Source organism: Narcine bancroftii, chromosome 4, assembly GCF_036971445.1.
Source record: "Narcine bancroftii isolate sNarBan1 chromosome 4, sNarBan1.hap1, whole genome shotgun sequence".
Lineage (NCBI taxonomy): Eukaryota > Metazoa > Chordata > Chondrichthyes > Torpediniformes > Narcinidae > Narcine > Narcine bancroftii.
In genome coordinates, this window is record NC_091472.1 from 115,962,689 (window position 1) to 115,982,923 (window position 20,235).

At 38.9% G+C, this 20,235-nt stretch overlaps 1 protein-coding gene across 2 annotated transcripts in view; it reads left to right on the forward strand.

Annotated features, from left to right (window-relative positions):
* noc4l (nucleolar complex associated 4 homolog) overlaps nt 1–20,235 on the forward strand; it is a 37,749-nt gene that overhangs the window by 6,033 nt on the left and 11,481 nt on the right. For both annotated transcript variants that reach the window (XM_069932516.1, XM_069932517.1), the window contains exons 3-8: nt 1,242–1,348; nt 1,857–1,964; nt 3,904–4,053; nt 4,141–4,243; nt 6,650–6,684; nt 14,997–15,047. In XM_069932516.1, the coding sequence (XP_069788617.1) occupies nt 1,242–1,348; nt 1,857–1,964; nt 3,904–4,053; nt 4,141–4,243; nt 6,650–6,684; nt 14,997–15,047 (554 nt within the window). The remainder of the gene's footprint in view (nt 1–1,241; nt 1,349–1,856; nt 1,965–3,903; nt 4,054–4,140; nt 4,244–6,649; nt 6,685–14,996; nt 15,048–20,235) is intronic.

The window sequence follows — 20,235 nt, forward strand, 5'->3', positions numbered from 1 at the left end:
TTTGTACTTGCATTATGTGAAAAGTATTCATCTTATTGTTCTGCCCATTGCTGGGGAGTGTGTCCAACTACCAGTGAAAATCAAGTATCATTGTAATTGCCTTTGTAGAGAACTTGCATGTGATGTACTGAGAGAGTTGCATGTGTTCTGCTCTCAGAAGGCATCACTGAGATTCAAGATTCAATTTATTGTAATGATATAAAGACAATCCAATAGTGCATGAAATTTGCCTGAAACACCTCTTAAAGTTAGTCAAAGAGAAGCAAAAAAGTCCCCGGAGTCACTGTGTGTCCATGGATTCACCTCCAATTCTCCTGCAGCCACACCAAGTCCAGTCCAAACCATCAACAGCCCTAGCTCCAGATCAGAACCTCTGACACAAACATGAACTCTTCACCGGCCTTAGCACCCTCTTTCATCCTAGTTCTTAAGCCAGTCTCCAGCAGTCCACAGCCCAGTGTGAATCCCTCATCCGTAGTCGCCAGCAGTCCAGAGCCAGCAAGGGTTCCTTCTCTTGTCACCAATCGCCTGCTGCCTGTGTGTTCCAGCCTTGGGGCCCCTTGCTGGTCCGCCACCATGGTCACTGTCCTGTGGGTCATCTCTGCTTCTCCTTCTCGAACAGGGGATGGTCTCTTTTTTTGCTTCCCAGGAGCCTGTAACCCCTCGTGGCTGCTGCCAATCGTGGGCATCGCCAAATTGGGACCAGACCCTGGGTCATGGGATTTTAAAATAAAACCACCGTGGGCTCCATTTACAAGCCGTGTAAAGCCTGTGTAGTCCAGAGAACAGTCAGACTGGGTGGTGTGCTGTGACTCTGCTTCCCGTGCTCTCTGCTTAGCTGCATTGACTGAAGCAACTCCGTATAGTTTGAGGAGCAGGATTGAAGGAACTAATATGTGCCAGGCGCTCTGTTGGAAGGTGTCTGCTTTGTTGGAGGAGCAATTGGAGATGTTGCAGGGTGGCTAGATGTTGTCTTTATATTGACTATTTTTCTCTTGTATTACTGATTAGAAGAGCAGCTCATTCTTTGAGGTGTTCTGGGCCCTCAGTTTCAGTAGAACAAATTGGCAGGTTGTTGACACAGTGCTTCATTTGAGCTTGCAGTGCACAAATTGGCTGTGACATCTACTTAGACCACCTTTCACATGTGTTTTGTTGGGTGTGAATGGAGAATTTTTTTTCTGAATTACTAAGTAAGATTGAAAACTGCAGAAATAACGGATCTGTTCATCTAATTTCAGATGATTACAGTGTAGAGGAAAAATACAAGATCTGGATGAGGCACCGATATCGCGCTTGTGTCAAGCAGCTCCTTGATCTGTTGACCCATGAGTGTGAGGAGGTGCAGGTGAGGTGCTGTGTGATGTGATGTTTCCTGCTGTGCTCTAATTTAGCGTTCACTCTTCTTTTCAAATCCCACTGGCCTACCCTTGCAAAGTAATTTGGCAAGCAAGTAAATCTGATCTTACCTTGTTCATTATTTCAGTTATTCCACTGTCACAAATAAATGCTGGAAGATCTCAGTGGGTTCAACTTTATTGGACCAAGATGCAGTGATAAAGGCACCAGTTAGACACCTTCTACATCATACAATAAATAAAACAGTGCAAAGTGCAGAATTACAGAGATGTGCTTTTGGATTTGAGGAGGTGCATGAGTCTGGAAAATCTGTTCTGTGAGAATGGTCTAAAGTTTTTAATTAAACATTGCCTTTTATCATTAGTGGGGGGCTGAAGAGATGTTTGTGTCCCCTCCCTCTGCAATGGTTATGAATGACATCAGGTTGATGATTCAAGCTCTGCCCTGACTATGTATTTGCATTTTGGTGGGATTGAAGTTATGCCTTTTCCTTCCAGGAACAGGCTCTGCACACCCTGATGAATTTTGTTCAGACTGAAGGAAGGAAACCTCTTGTCCAGTGTGATCTCAGTGATCCTTCCATCTTCCCTTCAGAGTTGCTGAATGTAAGTTATGATTCTGATGTGAGTTTGAATGTTAGGTTTGGGGGTTTGTTATTGAGGGGAGGTATTTTGTTGGGTGCTTCAAAACATAGAGAAATGGGAGCTGGAATGGTCCATTCAGCCATTCACACTACCTCTATATTCAATACTATTGTGGCTTTATACCATTTTGTTTTGGGGCGGGGGGGGGGGTTATGGGTGTCACTGGCATTGCTAGCATTTATAGTCTATCCCTAATGCCCTTGACTGAGTGACTTGCTGGATTATTTCAGGGGTCAAGAGTTGGGAACATTGGCAGGTCTGCAGTCACATATAGATTGGTCTGGGTGAAGATGGTAGATTTCTATCTGTAATTTGAGTTTATTATGTATATAAGTAGAGCACTGGCAGATAAGCAGGAAACAGAATAGGAATAAAATGATCTATTTGGGGTGTTCTGCAGGAGTTGGTGATGGGGTCGCTTTTTACTTTGTATATAAATGATTTGAATTATGGAATAGATGGCTTTGTGACTAAATTTTCAGACAATATCAAAATACCGGTAGGTAATAGAGTGTGGGTGGTGCTGAGGATACCAGAAGGCTGCAGAGAGACTTGGATAGATTAGAATGGGGAAAGAGGTGGCAGATGAAATACAATGTTGGAAAGTGTATGGTCATGAACTTTTGTATAAGAAATAGACGAGCAGATTATTATTTAGATGGGGAAAATTTTCAAAATTCAGAGGTGCAAAGTGACTTGGTAATCGTTGTGCAGGTTAACCTCCAGGTTGAGTCGGTGGTGAAGAAGGTGAATGTAATGTTGGCATTGATTTTGGGAGGAATAGCATACAGGAGCAGGATGAAATGTTGAGACTCTATAAAGCAGAGATGTGTCCTGGATGGGTTTGGTGTTTGGGGTAAGCAGGGTGCAGACAGCCAGGATTAAACACTGTTGGTTTGTGCTAGCTTTTTTCAAAGTGGTGAATGGTTGAAGGAAGAACGTGATGAATTGCATTCCTTCTTGGGAACTGTCTTATCTCGTGCATGATAGTTAATCTGTGTTCAGTGAAGGTGGATGACACTGCATGTCACTCTTACCAGATAGTGGAGTTTGAGGGGCTCCGTGTACACAAAGCTACCTGAGTCCTTCCCCTACATTCTCCAACCCTAAACCTCTACCACCTGCCCAACCTTGTGTGCACCCATTTTCATTACTTCACCAGTGGTACTTGCATCTTCAGCTGGCTCCAAGACCCAGACATGCCTACCTAAACTTCTCCATCTTGCCTTTGTCTATGGACAGGCTCTACCCATTTGAAACCTGTGATCACCTCTAGTAATATCATCTTGTTTGACTTTAATTTAATTTAAATTGTAGAATTTAATTTATTAAAGTTCCTGTGGGTGCCTTGTGGCATTTTGCTGCATTAAAGATGCTACATAAATGCAAGTTATTTTAAATGATGGGAGCTGTAAGACTTGGCAATGAATGGGTACATTTGCCATCTATTTCTTCCTTCCCTTTGTAGAGTCACGTGATATCTTGCGAGGTCACAGGCAATATATAAATAAAGTGTAGTGAAACAGTAGGCTACTCCATAATGCAGCGGTTAGTGCCATTGCCTCTTGGCTTCAGAGACTTGTGTTCTATCCTAACCTCTGGCAGTGTCTGTGAGGAGTTTGCATGTTTTCTCTCTGATCATGTGGTTTCCTCTCACATTCCAAAGTATGGGTGGGTATGTTAATTGTAAATTGTACCTTTTGTCTAAATGAGTTGTGAAATCTGGGAGGAATTGATGGAAATGTAGGAAGAATGAAATGGATTCAGGTAGGATTAGTGTCAGTAAGTGTTTGATAGTTGGCACAGACTCGATGCTGTATCTCTCTAGGGCTCTCGGATAGCTTATTTAATTGTTTCCAACTGCAAGTTTTATCTCAACTTATAACTCTCTATCTTCCAGTTACTTGTGAAACACTTGCTTCAGGTGGAAAAAGATGCCTCGTCCCCGATCTCCTGTTTTCTGGAATATTTGAAGTACGCTGATGTTCGTTATTTCACCATGGCCTGTATTGCTAATATCATACCAAGAGTCATGCAGAAGGCGAAGGGGGTAAAGTTTCACACCTAGCATTTCACTCTGTTCCAACTGCTCACTTCCACCATTGCACTTGATCATTTTGCTGTCCTCTTCATTTAGGCTGTGCTTCCTGTTTATCAGCAAAACATATTTAGCCTTTTGTCCTCGATTCACATGCCAACAGGACAGAATGAACTTAGGAATTTCCTGGTGAAGCAAAAAAGTGAGTATGTTACAAAGGATGGGTATGGTGGTGAGGATACAGGTAACAGATTTAAAGGGTTCAAGAAGTGACATATCTGTGTTACGAATAAAACTGGAATTTTTTAACGCACCAGGAAACAAGTGCAAAATAGGTGTCAGCGTGTCCTCTTGCAAATCGATCTTGCTGGCATGCTGGTTACCTGAGATACAACCACCTATAGAAGGTATCCGAACTACTGAGGGTTTAAACCACCCCTTCCCTGATCTACAGGCACTGCACGTGTATTAAAGAATCTATCTCACTACCCATTGAAATGTGCAAGTTACACTGAGTGAACCCCAATAATTCACCCAGGTGCATGACCAGAATGAGCCCTCACTCCTCTTACCCACACACCTTACAACTGGGCTTCTAAGCCGTACTGTCACTTTGCTATTTCACAACATAAGGGGGCCCAAATTGGTTTGCTCTTGGTATAAGACTGCTGATATATGGTTAATAGAGCCAGGCATATAAATGTGAAAAGTTTAAATTTTAGCCTGTTGTTAATCACTTGTCTCTGGCCAAGTCAGCAGAGGTTTTTGCAAAGGCCGCTGCTGTGACTTTCCAAAGCTTGAATGGCATCTCCCTGACCCATCACCAAACAAAGAGAAGCAGATGCAACAGAACACAATTCTCTGCAGGTTCTCCTCTCCCAGTCACATTCCATCACCAGGCCTTCATTCAAATCCTGGAACTCTCTCCCAAATGGCACTGTGAGAACCCCTTCAGCACATGAGCTGCAACATCTCCCCTCAGATTCTGGAATTTGCACTTTGCCCTTAAATCTCAGTACTTGGCCTGTGAATGAACTTGTCTCCATGGGGCTAGCATGGTCAGCATAGGCAGATGGCCTGAAATGTCTATTTCTTTGCTGAGAACTGTGTCTGAATTAGCTAAATGGAATGTGAAGGAACTGTCTTTGAATATTTACATTCCCAGTGCAAGGCATCAGCAGACACCAGTCAGAGCTGGGCTTTGTGGAATATATCTTGGGTAAAGGATATGGAATGTCAGGACATAACATGAACATAAGAATAGGAGCAGAGGTTGGTATCAAGCCCTTCTAACATTCAGTAAGTTCATGTCTGATGTCAGCATCACTGCTATGACCCCTAATTTTCCACTACTATTCAAAAATGTATTTAACTGTTATAGAATGTATCAGTTAGGAAGCCTTCATTGCTTTGTTGGGCAGAGAATTACACAGACTCAATCCTCTATGGGAGAACCAGTTATCTCTCACCATTGGAATGCTAAACTCTTCAAAGTCCAGCACTGAGGGTCAGTTCCAAATCCTTTGCATATTTTTCCAGGACAGGTTAATGGAGTGCTATGATTCCATGAAGCATTTTTGCATGATCAAAGGTCATCAGTTGAATTCCACATGGGAAACCAGAGCAGGGAATCTCGACTGATGTATGCAGCACCAACAGAGTGTTGAGGTGCAATCTTTCCAGTAAGATATTAGACCACTTCAGAGGGTACCTGAGGAACTAGGAATTTTTTCCCAATGCCTTGGCAAATATTTGTCTCTTCACCAATGGCACAGACAGATGATTTGATTAGTTATCACTGTGTAGGGAGCTTTGGTGTCTCAATTCCCACATGAAAGCAGTGACTATCCCTTAACAAGAAAAAGAAGCAAATAGCCATGGGATGTCCCAAGATTACAAAAAAACATTTAATTATAAATCCCAAATTTTCTACTCTGCACAGATAGTTAAATTTTCCTTTACAGCTCAAGGTTGTTTCAGTTTAAGGGAGAGAGGAGGATCTGTGAAGCACAGGACTGATGCAATGTTGTAAAAACAATCCTGGATAAGCTCAGTAGGTCAAAAAGTGTCCATTATATTGTGAAGATAAAATTACATTACCATTGTTTTGAGTTTGAGCCCTTCATCAAGGTATATGGTTGATTATATAATTTTATCTTTGCTATATAAAGGACACCGACCTGCTGACTTTCTCCAGCATTGTGTTTTTTACTTCAACTACGGTGTCTGGAAACTTTAATGTTTTACTTCTGATGCAATGTTGTACTTTTTCAAAGAACAATCAAATTGGGTAGGCACGTTGCAGGAAGAAGCCTCAGGCAGGGCTCTGCTGTGCATTTAGCAATGGGGCACAGATCTGTAGTTTTACCTTTTGTGGATGGAAAGCTGGGAGTATAGGATGGGATGGGCTGAACAGTCTTTCCCCTCTATTTAAAGGTGCAGAGAGATTGAAAAGGACCTAATTATAGCAGGTGAGGAAGTTGTAATTAATTTGAAATGTATGATGCTTTATTTCTCTGAAATGACAAACATCCAAGTGTTGTGGTGTGAACACATGTTGTGTGTGAGTCCTTAAAGATATTTAAGACCAAATTCTTTCTGTTTGCAGTGAAGAGTGCAGAACACAAATCAGCAAAACTCCAGGTATAGTTTGAAAATTGCACATATCTTTGCTCTTAATGTATGGGAATTCCAGACAATTTGCATTAAAATTCCTGGTGGAGAGCATGCATTAACAAAAAGCTTTTTTTGAGGAAGGGTTCAGGCCCAAAATGTCAATAATATATCTTTACCTCTTAATGGATGCTGCGAGACTGGCTGAGTTTCTCCAGCATTTCTGCGTTTTGAATGCAATAACAAAAGCCATGAGTAGTATTAGGAGGAGAGCACCTCACCATAATCCCTGGGACATTAAATGGGGACAGCGCAGTATTAATACATTATAGAGAGAGCAGCACACCATATCTCCAGGAATGGAATTTCCAGATTTGTTTCATGGTTAGAGTATCTAAATTCAAACCCTGGGGAGAGTGCATGGGAAGAGCACACTACAAGTTAACTTTGAATGGGGAAGAAGAACATGTTGTAAGTTCCCTATCATAACCCTAGGGCAGAAGGGAAGTGTTCTGCCATGAACCCAGAATTAATGTTTAATGGGAAAAACATCCTGGAATAGTAAATGAGGAGAACATTGCATTATAATTCATGGGCTAACATTTGATGTCTGAGTGCCTGAGTTCCCTGAAATCAATGAGTGAAATTTGATGGGAATAGAAACTTACTGTAACCTGTCAGTTAATATTGAACCCTTCCCTAATCCATCCTGGACCTTAGAAGAATGAGGGGAGATTTGATATGGTATTTAAAATTATGAAGGGGATAGACAGAGTAAATGAAGATAGGCATTTTCCACTGAGGGCAGGTGAGATGTAAACCAGAGAATCTGGATTAAGAGTGAAAGGGGAAAAGTTTAGGGAGAACTTCTTCAGACAGAGAATGGTGGAGGGTGGAATGAGCTGCCAGATGAGGTGGTGAATGCAGGTTCAATTTTAACATTTAAGAATAATTTGGACAGATACATGGATAGGAGAGGTATGAAGGCTTATGGACTTGGTGCAGGTCAATGGGACTAGGCAAAAAAAAATTGTTTGGCACAGACTAGAACAGCCAAAGGGGCCTGTTTCTGTGTTGCAGTGTTCTATAGTTCTATGAAGTTTAATGACAGTACACCCTCCTGGGTTAATGCCTCATGGAGAGAGCAGCCTACCATAATTCCTAGATTAAAGCAGCACCCAGAGAGGATCCTATCGTGAAGCCTGGATTGAAGTTTAATGCACCTGACCATAAACCTTGAGTTATTGAAAACTCAGGGTTTATGCAAACAACACCTTGCCTCAGTCTCTGGGTTAAGATGCCTTGGGGTGAGCCCTGCTTGATGGGGGTTGGGTTTAATGAGGAGTGCATCTGACCGAGAGAGGAGTCACGTGATGGAGTAGTGGCCGGACGGTGAACTCCAGCCCTCTCCAGAAAAGTCGGGAAAAACAAGAGAAAATACAAAGGCACAGAAATACAAGTTAAAGAAAAGTGAGTATAAAGGTGGAAAGAAGATGGAGACAAAAGAAGAAAAATCAAAATCAACGGTAAGAATAGAGGAAGAGAAGACAACGGAGGAAAAAGGTGAAGGCCTTACCTGTCCGAAGAGGCCCGCTGTGGAGAGAGGAGCCCACTACCTCAGGTCGGTAGAAAAAGAACTACAACAATGGCTCACAGAGCCGAGTAAAAGTGCGCAACCGCGCATGAAAAAAAACACACCGACGGGAGGGGGGACCAGCTGGGGAGTCGATCTCCACAGCCGGCAACGACAGCTGCAGAACACCTGCAGCAAGAAGAGACCACAGAAAACAATGAAAACAAGAAAGAAGAGAAGGAAAGGGCAACAAAGAAACAACAGATGGCCAACCCAGAGGAAGAAGAAGAGGAAGAATACAGTGAAATAGATAAAGGGAAAGGCAAGGTAAAGGATATACTTGCTCTTGTTAGAGGATACATGGAGTCATTTAAAGAATGGCAAACACAGGAATTCAATGATTTAAGAAGAAGAATAAACAACACAGAAGAGAAAGTGAATAAAATAGATATGACCTTAACAGAAATGGGGAAAAAAATGGACAAGATGGAAGAACGGGCAGTAGCAGCAGAAATGGAGGTAGAAGACTTAAAAAAGAAATTGGAGGAATCTAATAAAAAAACTAAAGAGACACAAGAACTACTAGCTCAAAAAATAGATATAATGGAAAATTATAACAGAAGAAATAACATAAAGATAGTGGGCCTTAAGGAAGATGAAGAAGGCAAGAATATGAGGGAGTTTATAAAAGAGTGGATCCCTAAGACCCTAGGATGTCCAGAACTACAGCAAGAAATGGAAATAGAAAGGGCACATAGAGCATTGGCCTCTAAACCACAACCACAACAAAAACCAAGATCTATTGTAGTAAAATTCCTAAGATATACTACAAGAGAAAAGGTACTGGAGAAGACAATGGAAAAAGTAAGAGAGGGCAACAAACCACTGGAGTATAAAGGGCAAAAAATCTTCATTTATCCAGATATAAGTTTTGAACTCCTAAAGAAGAGAAAAGAGTTCAATACAGCAAAGGCGATTTTATGGAAGAAAGGGTATAAATTTACACTGAAGCATCCTGCGGTATTGAAAATATTTATTCCAGGACAACAAAACAGACTGTTCTCGGATCCAGAAGAAGCACGAAAATTTGCAGAACAATTACAAAAATAGACTGAGGGATGAAGACGGGTAATGAGAGTAAAAATGATCACGATTGATATGTATGTGGGTAAAGACAAAAATAGACTGAGGGATGAAGACGGGTAATGAGGGTAAAAATGACCACGATTGATATGTATGCAGGTAAAGAGGTATAAGAGTGAATAGAGACAATGGGCATACGTGAAAGTATCTGTAATTAGAGGAAAACATAGATAGTATAGACAAGAATTAATAAGGGAAGGTAATGGAATAGAGAGAATAAGGAGGGAATTAAAAGAGTGACCTTTGTGACATATGAAAAGTGAAATCTTTTCTGGGGGTGCTGGGTGGGGGAAAAGAGCGGTCACTGCAAAATCAGTTGACGCTTGCGAGTGGATTCGCAAATCCAATTGGAGAGGGGAGATGTGGTTGTCCGACAAGGGATAAAGGACAACTCAGGAGGGGAAGGGGAGATTGGGGATAAAGAAGATAGAAATAGGAGAATAAGGAAAATGTTGGATGTTGTAGGAATGTTGTCTGATAAAGAGTTGAAAATAAGAAAACAGAAATGGAAAAGGAGGAAAGGTATTGATGGAAAAACGGAAAGAGAAGATAAACAAAATATAAAATGGCTACGCTGAACTATATGACTTTAAATATTAATGGAATACATAACCAAATTAAAAGGAAGAAACTACTAAATTTACTGAAAAAGGAAAAAATAGATATAGCATTTGTCCAAGAAACACACTTAACTGAATTGGAGCACAAGAAATTAAAGAGAGATTGGGTAGGACATGTAACAGCAGCATCGTATAATTCAAAAGCAAGAGGAGTGGCTATATTAATTAGCAAAAATGTGCCATTTAAAATAGAAGAGGAAATAATAGATCCAGCAGGGAGATATGTTATGATAAAATGTCAGATATATTCGGAGCTTTGGAATCTACTTAATATATATTCACCTAACGAAGAAGATCAAAAGTTTATGCAAGATATCTTTTTGAAGGTAGCTAATACGCAAGGGAACATACTAATAGGAGGGGATTTCAACCTGAATTTGGATCCAAATATGGATAAAACGGGGAAAAAAATTAACAGGAAGAACAAAGTAACCAAATTTATAATTAAATCAATGCAAGAAATGAAACTTGTGGACATATGGAGGAAACAAAACCCAAAAGAAAAGGAATACTCATACTACTCGACTAGACATAAAACATACTCAAGAATAGACCTATTTTTGTTATCAGCTAATATGCAGGATAGAGTAAGAAAAACAGAATATAAAGTGAGAATGCTATCGAACCATTCACCCTTAATACTGACAGTAAAGCTAGAGGACATCCCTCCAAGAATGTATAGATGGAGATTAAACCCCATGCTACTTAAAAGACAGGATTTTAGAGAATTTATTGAAAAACAATTAAAAATGTACTTTGAAGTAAATACGGAATCAGTGGAAGATAAGTTTATACTATGGGACGCAATGAAAGCATTCATTAGAGGACAAATAATAAGTTATGCAACCAAGATGAAGAAGGACTGTAATCAGGAAACAGAGCAGTTGGAAAGGGAAATAGTAAACATAGAAAAAAAATTAGCAATGAAGGAAGATACAACCAAAAGAAGAGAATTGGCGGATAAAAAAATAAAATATGAAACATTACAAACATATAAGGTGGAGAAGAATATAATGAAGACAAAACAGAAATATTATGAACTAGGTGAAAAAACACACAAAATCTTAGCATGGCAGCTTAAGACAGAGCAAACTAAGAAAATGGTATTGGCAACAAGGAAAAAAGACAAACAAATTACATATAATCCAAAAGAAATTAAGGAAAACTACAGAGAATTCTATGAACAATTATACTGAACTGAAAACGAAGGGAAAATAGATGAATTTTTGACTAAAATTGAACTACCAAAACTACAAATAGAGGAACAAAATAAATTAACAGAACCATTTGGAACAGTAGAAATACAAGAGATATAAAAAAATTACCAAATAATAAGACACCAGGAGAGGATGGACTCCCAATAGAATTCTACAAAACATTTAAAGATCTATTAATACCGCCCCTCCTGGATGTAATCAACCAGATTCATGTAAAACAGCAATAATTACAGTGATACTAAAACAAGGGAAAGATCCACTCTCACCAGCGTCATATAGACCAATATCTCTGCTAAACACAAATTATAAGATAATAGCTAAACTATTAGCAAACAGATTAGCAGAACAGGTACCGAAAATGGTAAATTTAGACCAAACTGGATTTATCAAAAAAAGACGCACAACAGACAATATTTGTAAATTTATTAACTTAATTCATGCAGTAGAAGGAAATAAAGCACCTGCAGTAGCAGTTGCTTTAGACGCAGAGAAGGCCTTCGACAGAGTAGAATGGAATTACTTGTTCAAAGTATTGCAAAAATTCAGTTTACCGGAGAAGTATATTAATTGGATTAAAGCATTATATAAGGGACCGTTAGCGAAAGTGACAGTAAATGGACATGTATCAAAGCAATTTAACTTAAGCAGGTCAACGCGGCAGGGATGCCCACTATCACCATTATTATTTGCGCTAGCTATAGAACCACTAGCAGAATCGATAAGAATAGATAATAATATAAAAGGAATAAAAATAAAAGACAGGGAATATAAAATCAGTCTATTTGCGGATGATGTGATAGTGTACTTAACAGAACCAGAACTATCAATAAAAGAACTATATAAGAAATTGAAGGAATATGGAGAAGTGTCGGGATACAAGATAAACGTAAATAAAAGAGAAGCAATGCCTATGAATAACGCGGATTTCTCAAAATTTAAGAAGGAATCCCCATTCAGATGGCAAATGCAGGCAATAAGATACCTAGGTGTACAAATAAACAAAAATCTAGGCCAATTATATAAACTCAATTACAATCCACTAATGAAAAAATTACAGGACGATTTAGAGCATTGGAAAGAGCTACCACTAACACTGATAGGAAGGATAAACTGTATTAAAATGAACATTTTTCCAAGGATACTATACTTATTTCAGGCATTGCCAATACAACTGACAGAAAAATTCTTCAAAGAGTTAAAGAAAATAATAAGGAAATTTTTATGGAGAGGGGGGAAACCGAGGATAGCACTAGATAAATTAACAGAATGGTATAAACAAGGAGGCTTACAATTGCCAAACTTCAAAAATTATTATAGAGCCGCACAATTAAGGTACCTATCAGATTTTTATCAAACAAGGGAAAAACCAGACTGGACGAGATTAGAATTAGATAAAATAGGGGAAAAGATACCTGAACACATATTATATAAATGGGACGAAAAATTGGTACAACATAGAACTTCTCCAGTATTACACCATCTCCTCAATATATGGAAGAAGATTCATGTAGAAAGAAATAAAACAAATTATCAATTACCAAAACTAATATTGACGCAAAATAAGCTACTCCCTTTTACAATAGACAACCTTTCCTTTAGAAAATGGGAAAAAAAAGGGATTAAAAGAATAGAAAATTGTTTTTCAGGAAGTAGATTCTTATCCTTTGAACAATGAGAGATAAGAACAATATAACTGGAGATACAGCGCTGGCATATTACCAACTGAGATCCTACTTGAAAGATAAATTAGGAAGCAATTTGAGTTTACCAGAGGGAAGTAACCTTGAATATGTGATTACAGATACAATGTTAATCAAAAGATTTATAACAAATATGTATATTAAACTGCAAGAAAAGGAGAATGAGGAAACAAATGGTAAAACTAAACAAAAATGGGAACAAGATTTAAATATAAAGATAAAAAAGGAAACATGGGAGAAATTATGTTCTGGAACGATGAGAAATACAATAAATACGAGGCTGCATATGATACAATATAATTGGTTACACAGACTATACATTACACTGCAAAAGTTAAATAAATGGGACCCAACAGTATCTGATAGATGTTTTCGATGTAAAAAAGAAAGGGGAACAACAATTCATGCAATCTGGACATGTGAGAGAGTAGAAAAATTTTGGGATGATCTCAATCAGATATTAAATAAAATAACAGAAAACAATATACCAAAGAATCCAGAGATCTTTCTCCTAAGTAACATAAAAAATAAAGAATTTGGAATTGACTTGGAAGATGCACAAAAAAGATTTGTTAAGATAGCCCTAGCCGTAGCAAAAAAATGTATTATGTCAACCTGGAAATTGGAAGATAATTTGAAAATACAACAATGGTATATAGAAATGAATAAATGTATTCCATTAGAAAAAATAACATATAGTTTAAGAAATAATATTGAAATATTCGAACAAGTATGGGAGCCTTACATTAAATACAATAGCGAAAACCTACCGGGGACAAACATTACCTAAGTTGATGGAAGGAGAAGGAAAGAAAAGAATGGACTCTGTAGAATTTCTGGTGTATTTTTGTTGAATGACAACATTGTCTGACTGAATTAATACAACCTAGATTGTATACCTAAAATGGATGAGGGGGGGGGGGTGGGGGGGTGGCTTGGGAGGAGGGAGGGGGTGGAGAAAAAGTCACTGTAAATGTGTGAAAAAGAAAAAGTGTATATCATAGCTATTGTGATTTATGGTGTGAAAAATAAAAAATTTAAAAAAAAAAAAAGAGTGCATCTGACCATCATTGCTAGATTCAAGTGAAATGATGAGAACTCCCTATTGTAAACCCTGGGGAAAATTTTGTTTTGAGAACAACACCCAGAGTTCAGTAAGCATGAGAAGATAGTAGCAATCACACCACTTGGTTCTTGAGGCAGAATTGTATATTGATGTATTTAGATGTAGACTTCACCAATTTTCAGAACTCATTAAATTTCCATTGCTGCATTACGCATTGCAGTAATGGTCATATATGTAAAGGATTCTGATGACATTAAACATTTTTAAAATCGTTTGTTTGTTACTCCCAACTTTTCATATTATTGTGGAACCCTCTTTGATTTGGAGTAGTTTATCCTTGAATTAGTAGGGTAGCCATCATTGTATCTTCTGTGGCAGGAGGTCGTGAGAATGAAGTGAGTACTTGGAGTTATAATCCAAAATTCAGTCATGCTGGGTGTTCCAACAATGTTATGTGAACTTGGCTCATTGTAATGTCTCCTGAAATGAAGCAGGTGGATGTTATTGGTTTAGAGTGGACCACCTACCTCCTTAAGTCATCCCTTACTAACCTCAAAGCACCTATGTAGTATGTGAGTGGAAAATAAAAGGTTGAAAACCACTGGTTTAGACTGGTCCCATTTGTAGAAAATCCAAGCAGGAGTAGGCCATTTGGCCCTTTGAGTTCTCCATTGTTCAAGATAATCACGACTTATCATTTATCTCTGTACTCTATTCCACTGTTGTAGGTCTCTTGATGACATTATTTGCATTTAGAAATGTATTTCCATGTTTAACCTATTCAGCAACTTGGCCTCTTCAGGCTTTCTGAGTTAGAGAATTCCCCTCAAGAGCTTTCTCCTTGTCTCAGTCTTAAATGCCTTGCCCTGAACCCAAGACTATCACTACCTATCGTAGGCATCCTCATGGGAAGCATCCTCTTGGGTTCGGTATATCTGGCTCTGTTAGAATTTTGTTCATTTCATTTAGCAAGCCACCAATTTCTGTGCATTGTTTTACACATATCCATGTTCTCATCAACAGGAACACAAAAGAATATTTGAACATGTATGGCTGGTGTTCCTGAAGTACAAGGTAAGTTTGTTCTCCATGTGCTTAATTGCATGCCTCTTGCAGTGGTTTTCTTCATTCATTAGCTGTAGGTGTAATATAGATTTTTTTTTAAAGTGTGTGCGTGTTTTGCGTGAGTGTAGCCATCAATTATACCGCTTGTGTTAACATACTCCAAGGTGTTACCAAGTTTTGTTAATATCACATGTGGTTGGTTTTAACACTTGAACAGTGTTAATACCTGTCATGTTAGCACTTACACAATGAGGGCTCAGAGACATAGTGCCTTTCTCATTGTTTAATACCATCAGATTAACATGGCTACTGACATACAGAGATAGATATATATATAATATATGGAGGAGTGACATGCTAAAATGGGTGTCATGATGTACAGTAGGGAGGGCTTATACACAACACTCTTTCACCCTCCCCCCCCCCCGTGCAATAAATGTTGAATGGGCCCCCTTTAACCCTACCATTACTACATCGGGCCCACGACTACTAGTGAGAATTAGGGTACGTATACTGAGTGATTATAATACAGTACAGAAATGAACTTAATAATAAATTTGGAACATAGTCCTTAAAGCACTTGGGTGGTCTTTTTTCTCTCTTGGATCACCTCGGTGTGGCATGCTGGACCGGTATTTGCACGGGGCTGTTCTGGGTGGGACCCATAGATAATCGTGTCGACGGCGACTGCTGACTTTCGCTGACTTGACTGCTTGTCACAGTTCTGGGCTACCTGTCTCCTCCCCTCCTTCACTTGGTCCAAGGGGTTGAATTGCTGTAGCAGGGTACAACGGCAGATCTGGTTCTACCTCCTCCAGGTCATGAGGTAGTTTGTGGACTTTAGTGTCAGACAATGGTCACAATTGGTCAATATGTTGTTTCCACAGTCTGTCTCCCACTAGAACAGAGTATGAGCAGGGCCCCAATTTTTGTAGGATCACCCCATTAAAGCCCTTAATCTCATTATCTCTTTTTATCACCTGTGCTAAAGGTTCTATAGCCAGGGCAAATCTTCTTTCTCTTTCTTCTTTGGCTTGGCTTCGCGGACGAAGATTTATGGAGGGGGTAAAAAGTCCACGTCAGCTGCAGGCTCGTTTGTGGCTGACCAGTCCGATGCGGGACAGGCAGACACGATTGCAGCGGTTGCAAGGGAAAATTGGTTGGTTGGGGTTGGGTGTTGGGTTTTTCCTCCTTTGCCTTTTGTCAGTGAGGTGGGCTCTGCGGTCTTCTTCAAAGGAGGCTGCTGCCCGCCAAACTGTGAGGCGCCAAGATGCACGGTTTGAGGCGTTATCAGCCCACTGGCGGTGGTCAATGTGGCAGGCACCAAGAGATTTCTTTAGGCAGTCCTTGTACCTTTTCTTTGGTGCACCTCTTTCACGGTGGCCAGTGGAGAGCTCGCCATATAATACGATCTTGGGAAGGCGATGGTCCTCCATTCTGGAGACGTGACCCATCCAGCGCAGCTGGATCTTCAGCAGCGTGGACTCGATGCTGTCGACCTCTGCCATCTCGAGTACCTCGACGTTAGGGGTGTGAGCGGTCCAATGGATGTTGAGGATGGAGCGGAGACAACGCTGGTGGAAGCGTTCTAGGAGCCGTAGGTGGTGCCGGTAGAGGACCCATGATTCGGAGCCGAACAGGAGTGTGGGTATGACAACGGCTCTGTATACGCTTATCTTTGTGAGGTTTTTCAGTTGGTTGTTTTTCCAGACTCTTTTGTGTAGTCTTCCAAAGGCGCTATTTGCCTTGGCGAGTCTGTTGTCTATCTCATTGTCGATCCTTGCATCTGATGAAATGGTGCAGCCGAGATAGGTAAACTGGTTGACCCTTTTGAGTTTTGTGTGCCCGATGGAGATGTGGGGGGGCTGGTAGTCATGGTGGGGAGCTGGCTGATGGAGGACCTCAGTTTTCTTCAGGCTGACTTCCAGGCCAAACATTTTGGCAGTTTCCGCAAAGCAGGACGTCAAGCGCTGAAGAGCTGGCTCTGATGATAATGGACAACCTTGTCAAGATTATCTTTCCAAATAAAAAGGTTTTGATATTTGTCTATTTGTAGCTACTTTAGCCTTTGGGCGATTATATAATGCCCTTATCCAATTTATAAAATTTATTGGAATTCAAAAAAACCTTCAATACTTTAAATAAATAGTCCCATTTTAATCTGTCAAACGCTTTTTCTGCATCTAAAACCAAAGCTACTGATGATATTTTTTTCTTTTTTGAGCCACATTTAATAAACTTAAAAACTTAACAATATTATCAGCTGATCTTCTATTCTATATTTAGTCTATATTAATCAAGTTAGGTAAACAGTTAGCTAATCTATTAGCCATTAATTTAGACAAAATGTTATAATCTGTATTCAATAATGATATTGGTCTATATGAAGATGGAAGCAAAGCATCCTTCCCTTTTTTTGGAATAACATATTAATGCTGTTTTAAATAACTCTGGTAAATCACAGAGGTCATTCATTTGATCTAACAATCCCATAAGTATAGGAATCATAACTCTTTATAGATTTTTTGTAAAACACCGGAGAGAATCCATCTTCTCCTGGAGCCTTATCATTTGGTAAAAACATCAATATGTCATAATATTCTGTAACAGTAAAATAATTTGTTAATTTAATCTTTTCCTCAATATTTAATTCTGCCAATATAATTTGTGATATATATTTCATCTATTTTATCTTCATCCTTCAGAGATTCTGTATGATATAATTTCTTATAAAATTTCATTAAAACATCATTAATATTCTGTGTTTTATAAGTAAGATGACCCGATTCATCTTTTATGGCTATTATTGTTCTTGATAATTGCTCTGTCTTAAATTGCCATGATTAAACTTTGTTCTATCTCCCAACTCGTAATATTTTTGTCAAGTTCGCCTTGTATCTCTCTCTACTTTATATGTTTGTATTTCATTAAATTTCAAATTTTTAAATTCCAATATTCTTCACTTCTCATCATTCATTTGATTCTGTAATTCTTTTTCCAACTTTGTTATTTCTTTTTCCAAATGATTAACTTCAGACATTTTTTTTATTTTTAACTGTATAACTTATTATTTGTCCTCTTAAATAAGCCTTCATAGAGTCCCAAACCACAAATTTACAGAGTGTTCATTGGTGTTTAATTTTTTTTTTAATCTGCTGTCTTATAAATTCACAATGTAGTATTAAAACTGCATCTATAACCTCTCCTTCCAATAAAATTGACATAACTAAAGGTGCATTCTTGCTTGATATTCAATCTTTTGAACTCTTGCTTGTGGTCAAGGGGAGTTTAAAACCATATCTATGTGTGAATATTTGTCTTGTGTCTAAAAGAATATAATGAGTAGTCCCTAGTACCAGGATACATCTTTTTCCAACTTTCAGCATTTCATTTTATTCATAAAATTCATCACAGTTTTAACTATCTTGTTTTTAACCATAATTCCACCTGATCTATCCAACTTAAAATTAAAAGTAAAATTAAAATCTCATCCCATAATTATTTCCCCCTTTGCATTGGCTAATTAATAAAAACATCTTGTATAAATTTTCCATCATCTATATTCAGTGCATATTTTTTCATCAATATCCAATATTCTGAATAAATTTTACAATTTACCATCAATAAATATGTCCAATATTTATTCAATATTGTATTTGTACCCCCCTCCTTGTCGATTGTAAATCCCAAGTATGTCACTGAGGGGAGCATGAAGACATACTTATTCTGTCATAATCGTAAGTTGGCCTGTTGTAGTCTGTTTAGGACTTTTCAGAGTTTTGTAATTGTTCTCTATTGTTTCGGCCCGTGATCATCCAGGTAACATCCCACTGCTATACCATGTAGCAATTTGTCCATTGTAGCTTGAACAATATGGCATGCATGTATAGGTGAACAGTCCCAGGTGGGTATTGATTGTCACATAGTGTCTTGATTCTTTGTCTAACTCTATTTGTTGGTATGCCTGCGGCAAATCAAATTTTGTGAACTTTTGCCCTCTATTTAGTGCTTGGAATAGTTCTTCTGCTTTAAACATGGGGTGTTCAGGTACTTTTAGTGCCTGGTTAATGGTGACTTTGTAATCGCCGCAAATGCGAATCTCGCCATTTGCTTTTTGTATTGTTATGATGGGCGCTCTATTATACCTTCATCTTTTAATCTATTTAATTCAGCTTCAATTTTTCCTTTCATTGCAAATGGAACTGTTCTGGCATTAATGAACTTTGGTTCCTCATTCTCTTTTTATTGCAGTTTGGCTTGAAACCCTTTTATCTTACCCATTCCTTGATGGAAAACCACAGCGTGGCCATTGAGAATCTAATTGAATTCTGGCTGGGTGTTGTCTTCATGTATTGAACCGATTTCCAGACAGTCTTTGAACTTTCCCTCCACTATCTTGGTGTGCTTTCACTGTGATTTTTTGGCGGGAACTTGTTAGGTAGTAACCTTTTACCTTTAACCTTTTGCCTCCTTCCTCCGGTTGGTGCATGGAGCACGCTTTGTTTCATTTGTCGTCGCCGCTGTCGTGTATGCACTTACACAATGAGGACTCAGAGACATGGTGCTTTTCTGATTCTTTAATACCATCAGTCTGACAAGGCTACTGACATACAGAGATATACATTGTGAGGGGGATGTGAGCATCATGATCTACAGTAGAGCGGGCTTGTACACAACAATACCCACAGATGAGACCCCAGCGATCCTCTGCCTCCAACAGCATCTATTCTTTTTTCCTTTGTGTTTATCTAAATTTTCCTGGGGGGGGTTTGCATCATCCACCAAGATTCAATGCAAGTGGAGTGCAACACCTTGTTGAGCAAAGCTGTGTGTAGTGAGTTGAATAGTGAGTGGCTGGGCTAGCGAGCATTCTGCTTTGAGTAACCTGCCTGTGCTACGTGACTGAGCTTCACCCACCAACCTCGGTGTTTTATTTTTTTTTAAACAAAATTGTTTCTGTTGAATAGTGGTTAAATGCTTACTTTGAACCATTACCATATGTTAATTCAGTTGATAAACAGGATGTCTCTTCCTCACGTACAACAATAAAAGAGAAAACTCCACTTTGTAAACTCTAGAGGATTGGAACAGAATAAAACAGCATAGCAGATTGTGTGTAAATCTGTACATTGGCATTAAGAAGACTACTCAGAAAACTAAGTCTACTTCTAGTTTATGTATGATAAAAGAATGCTGG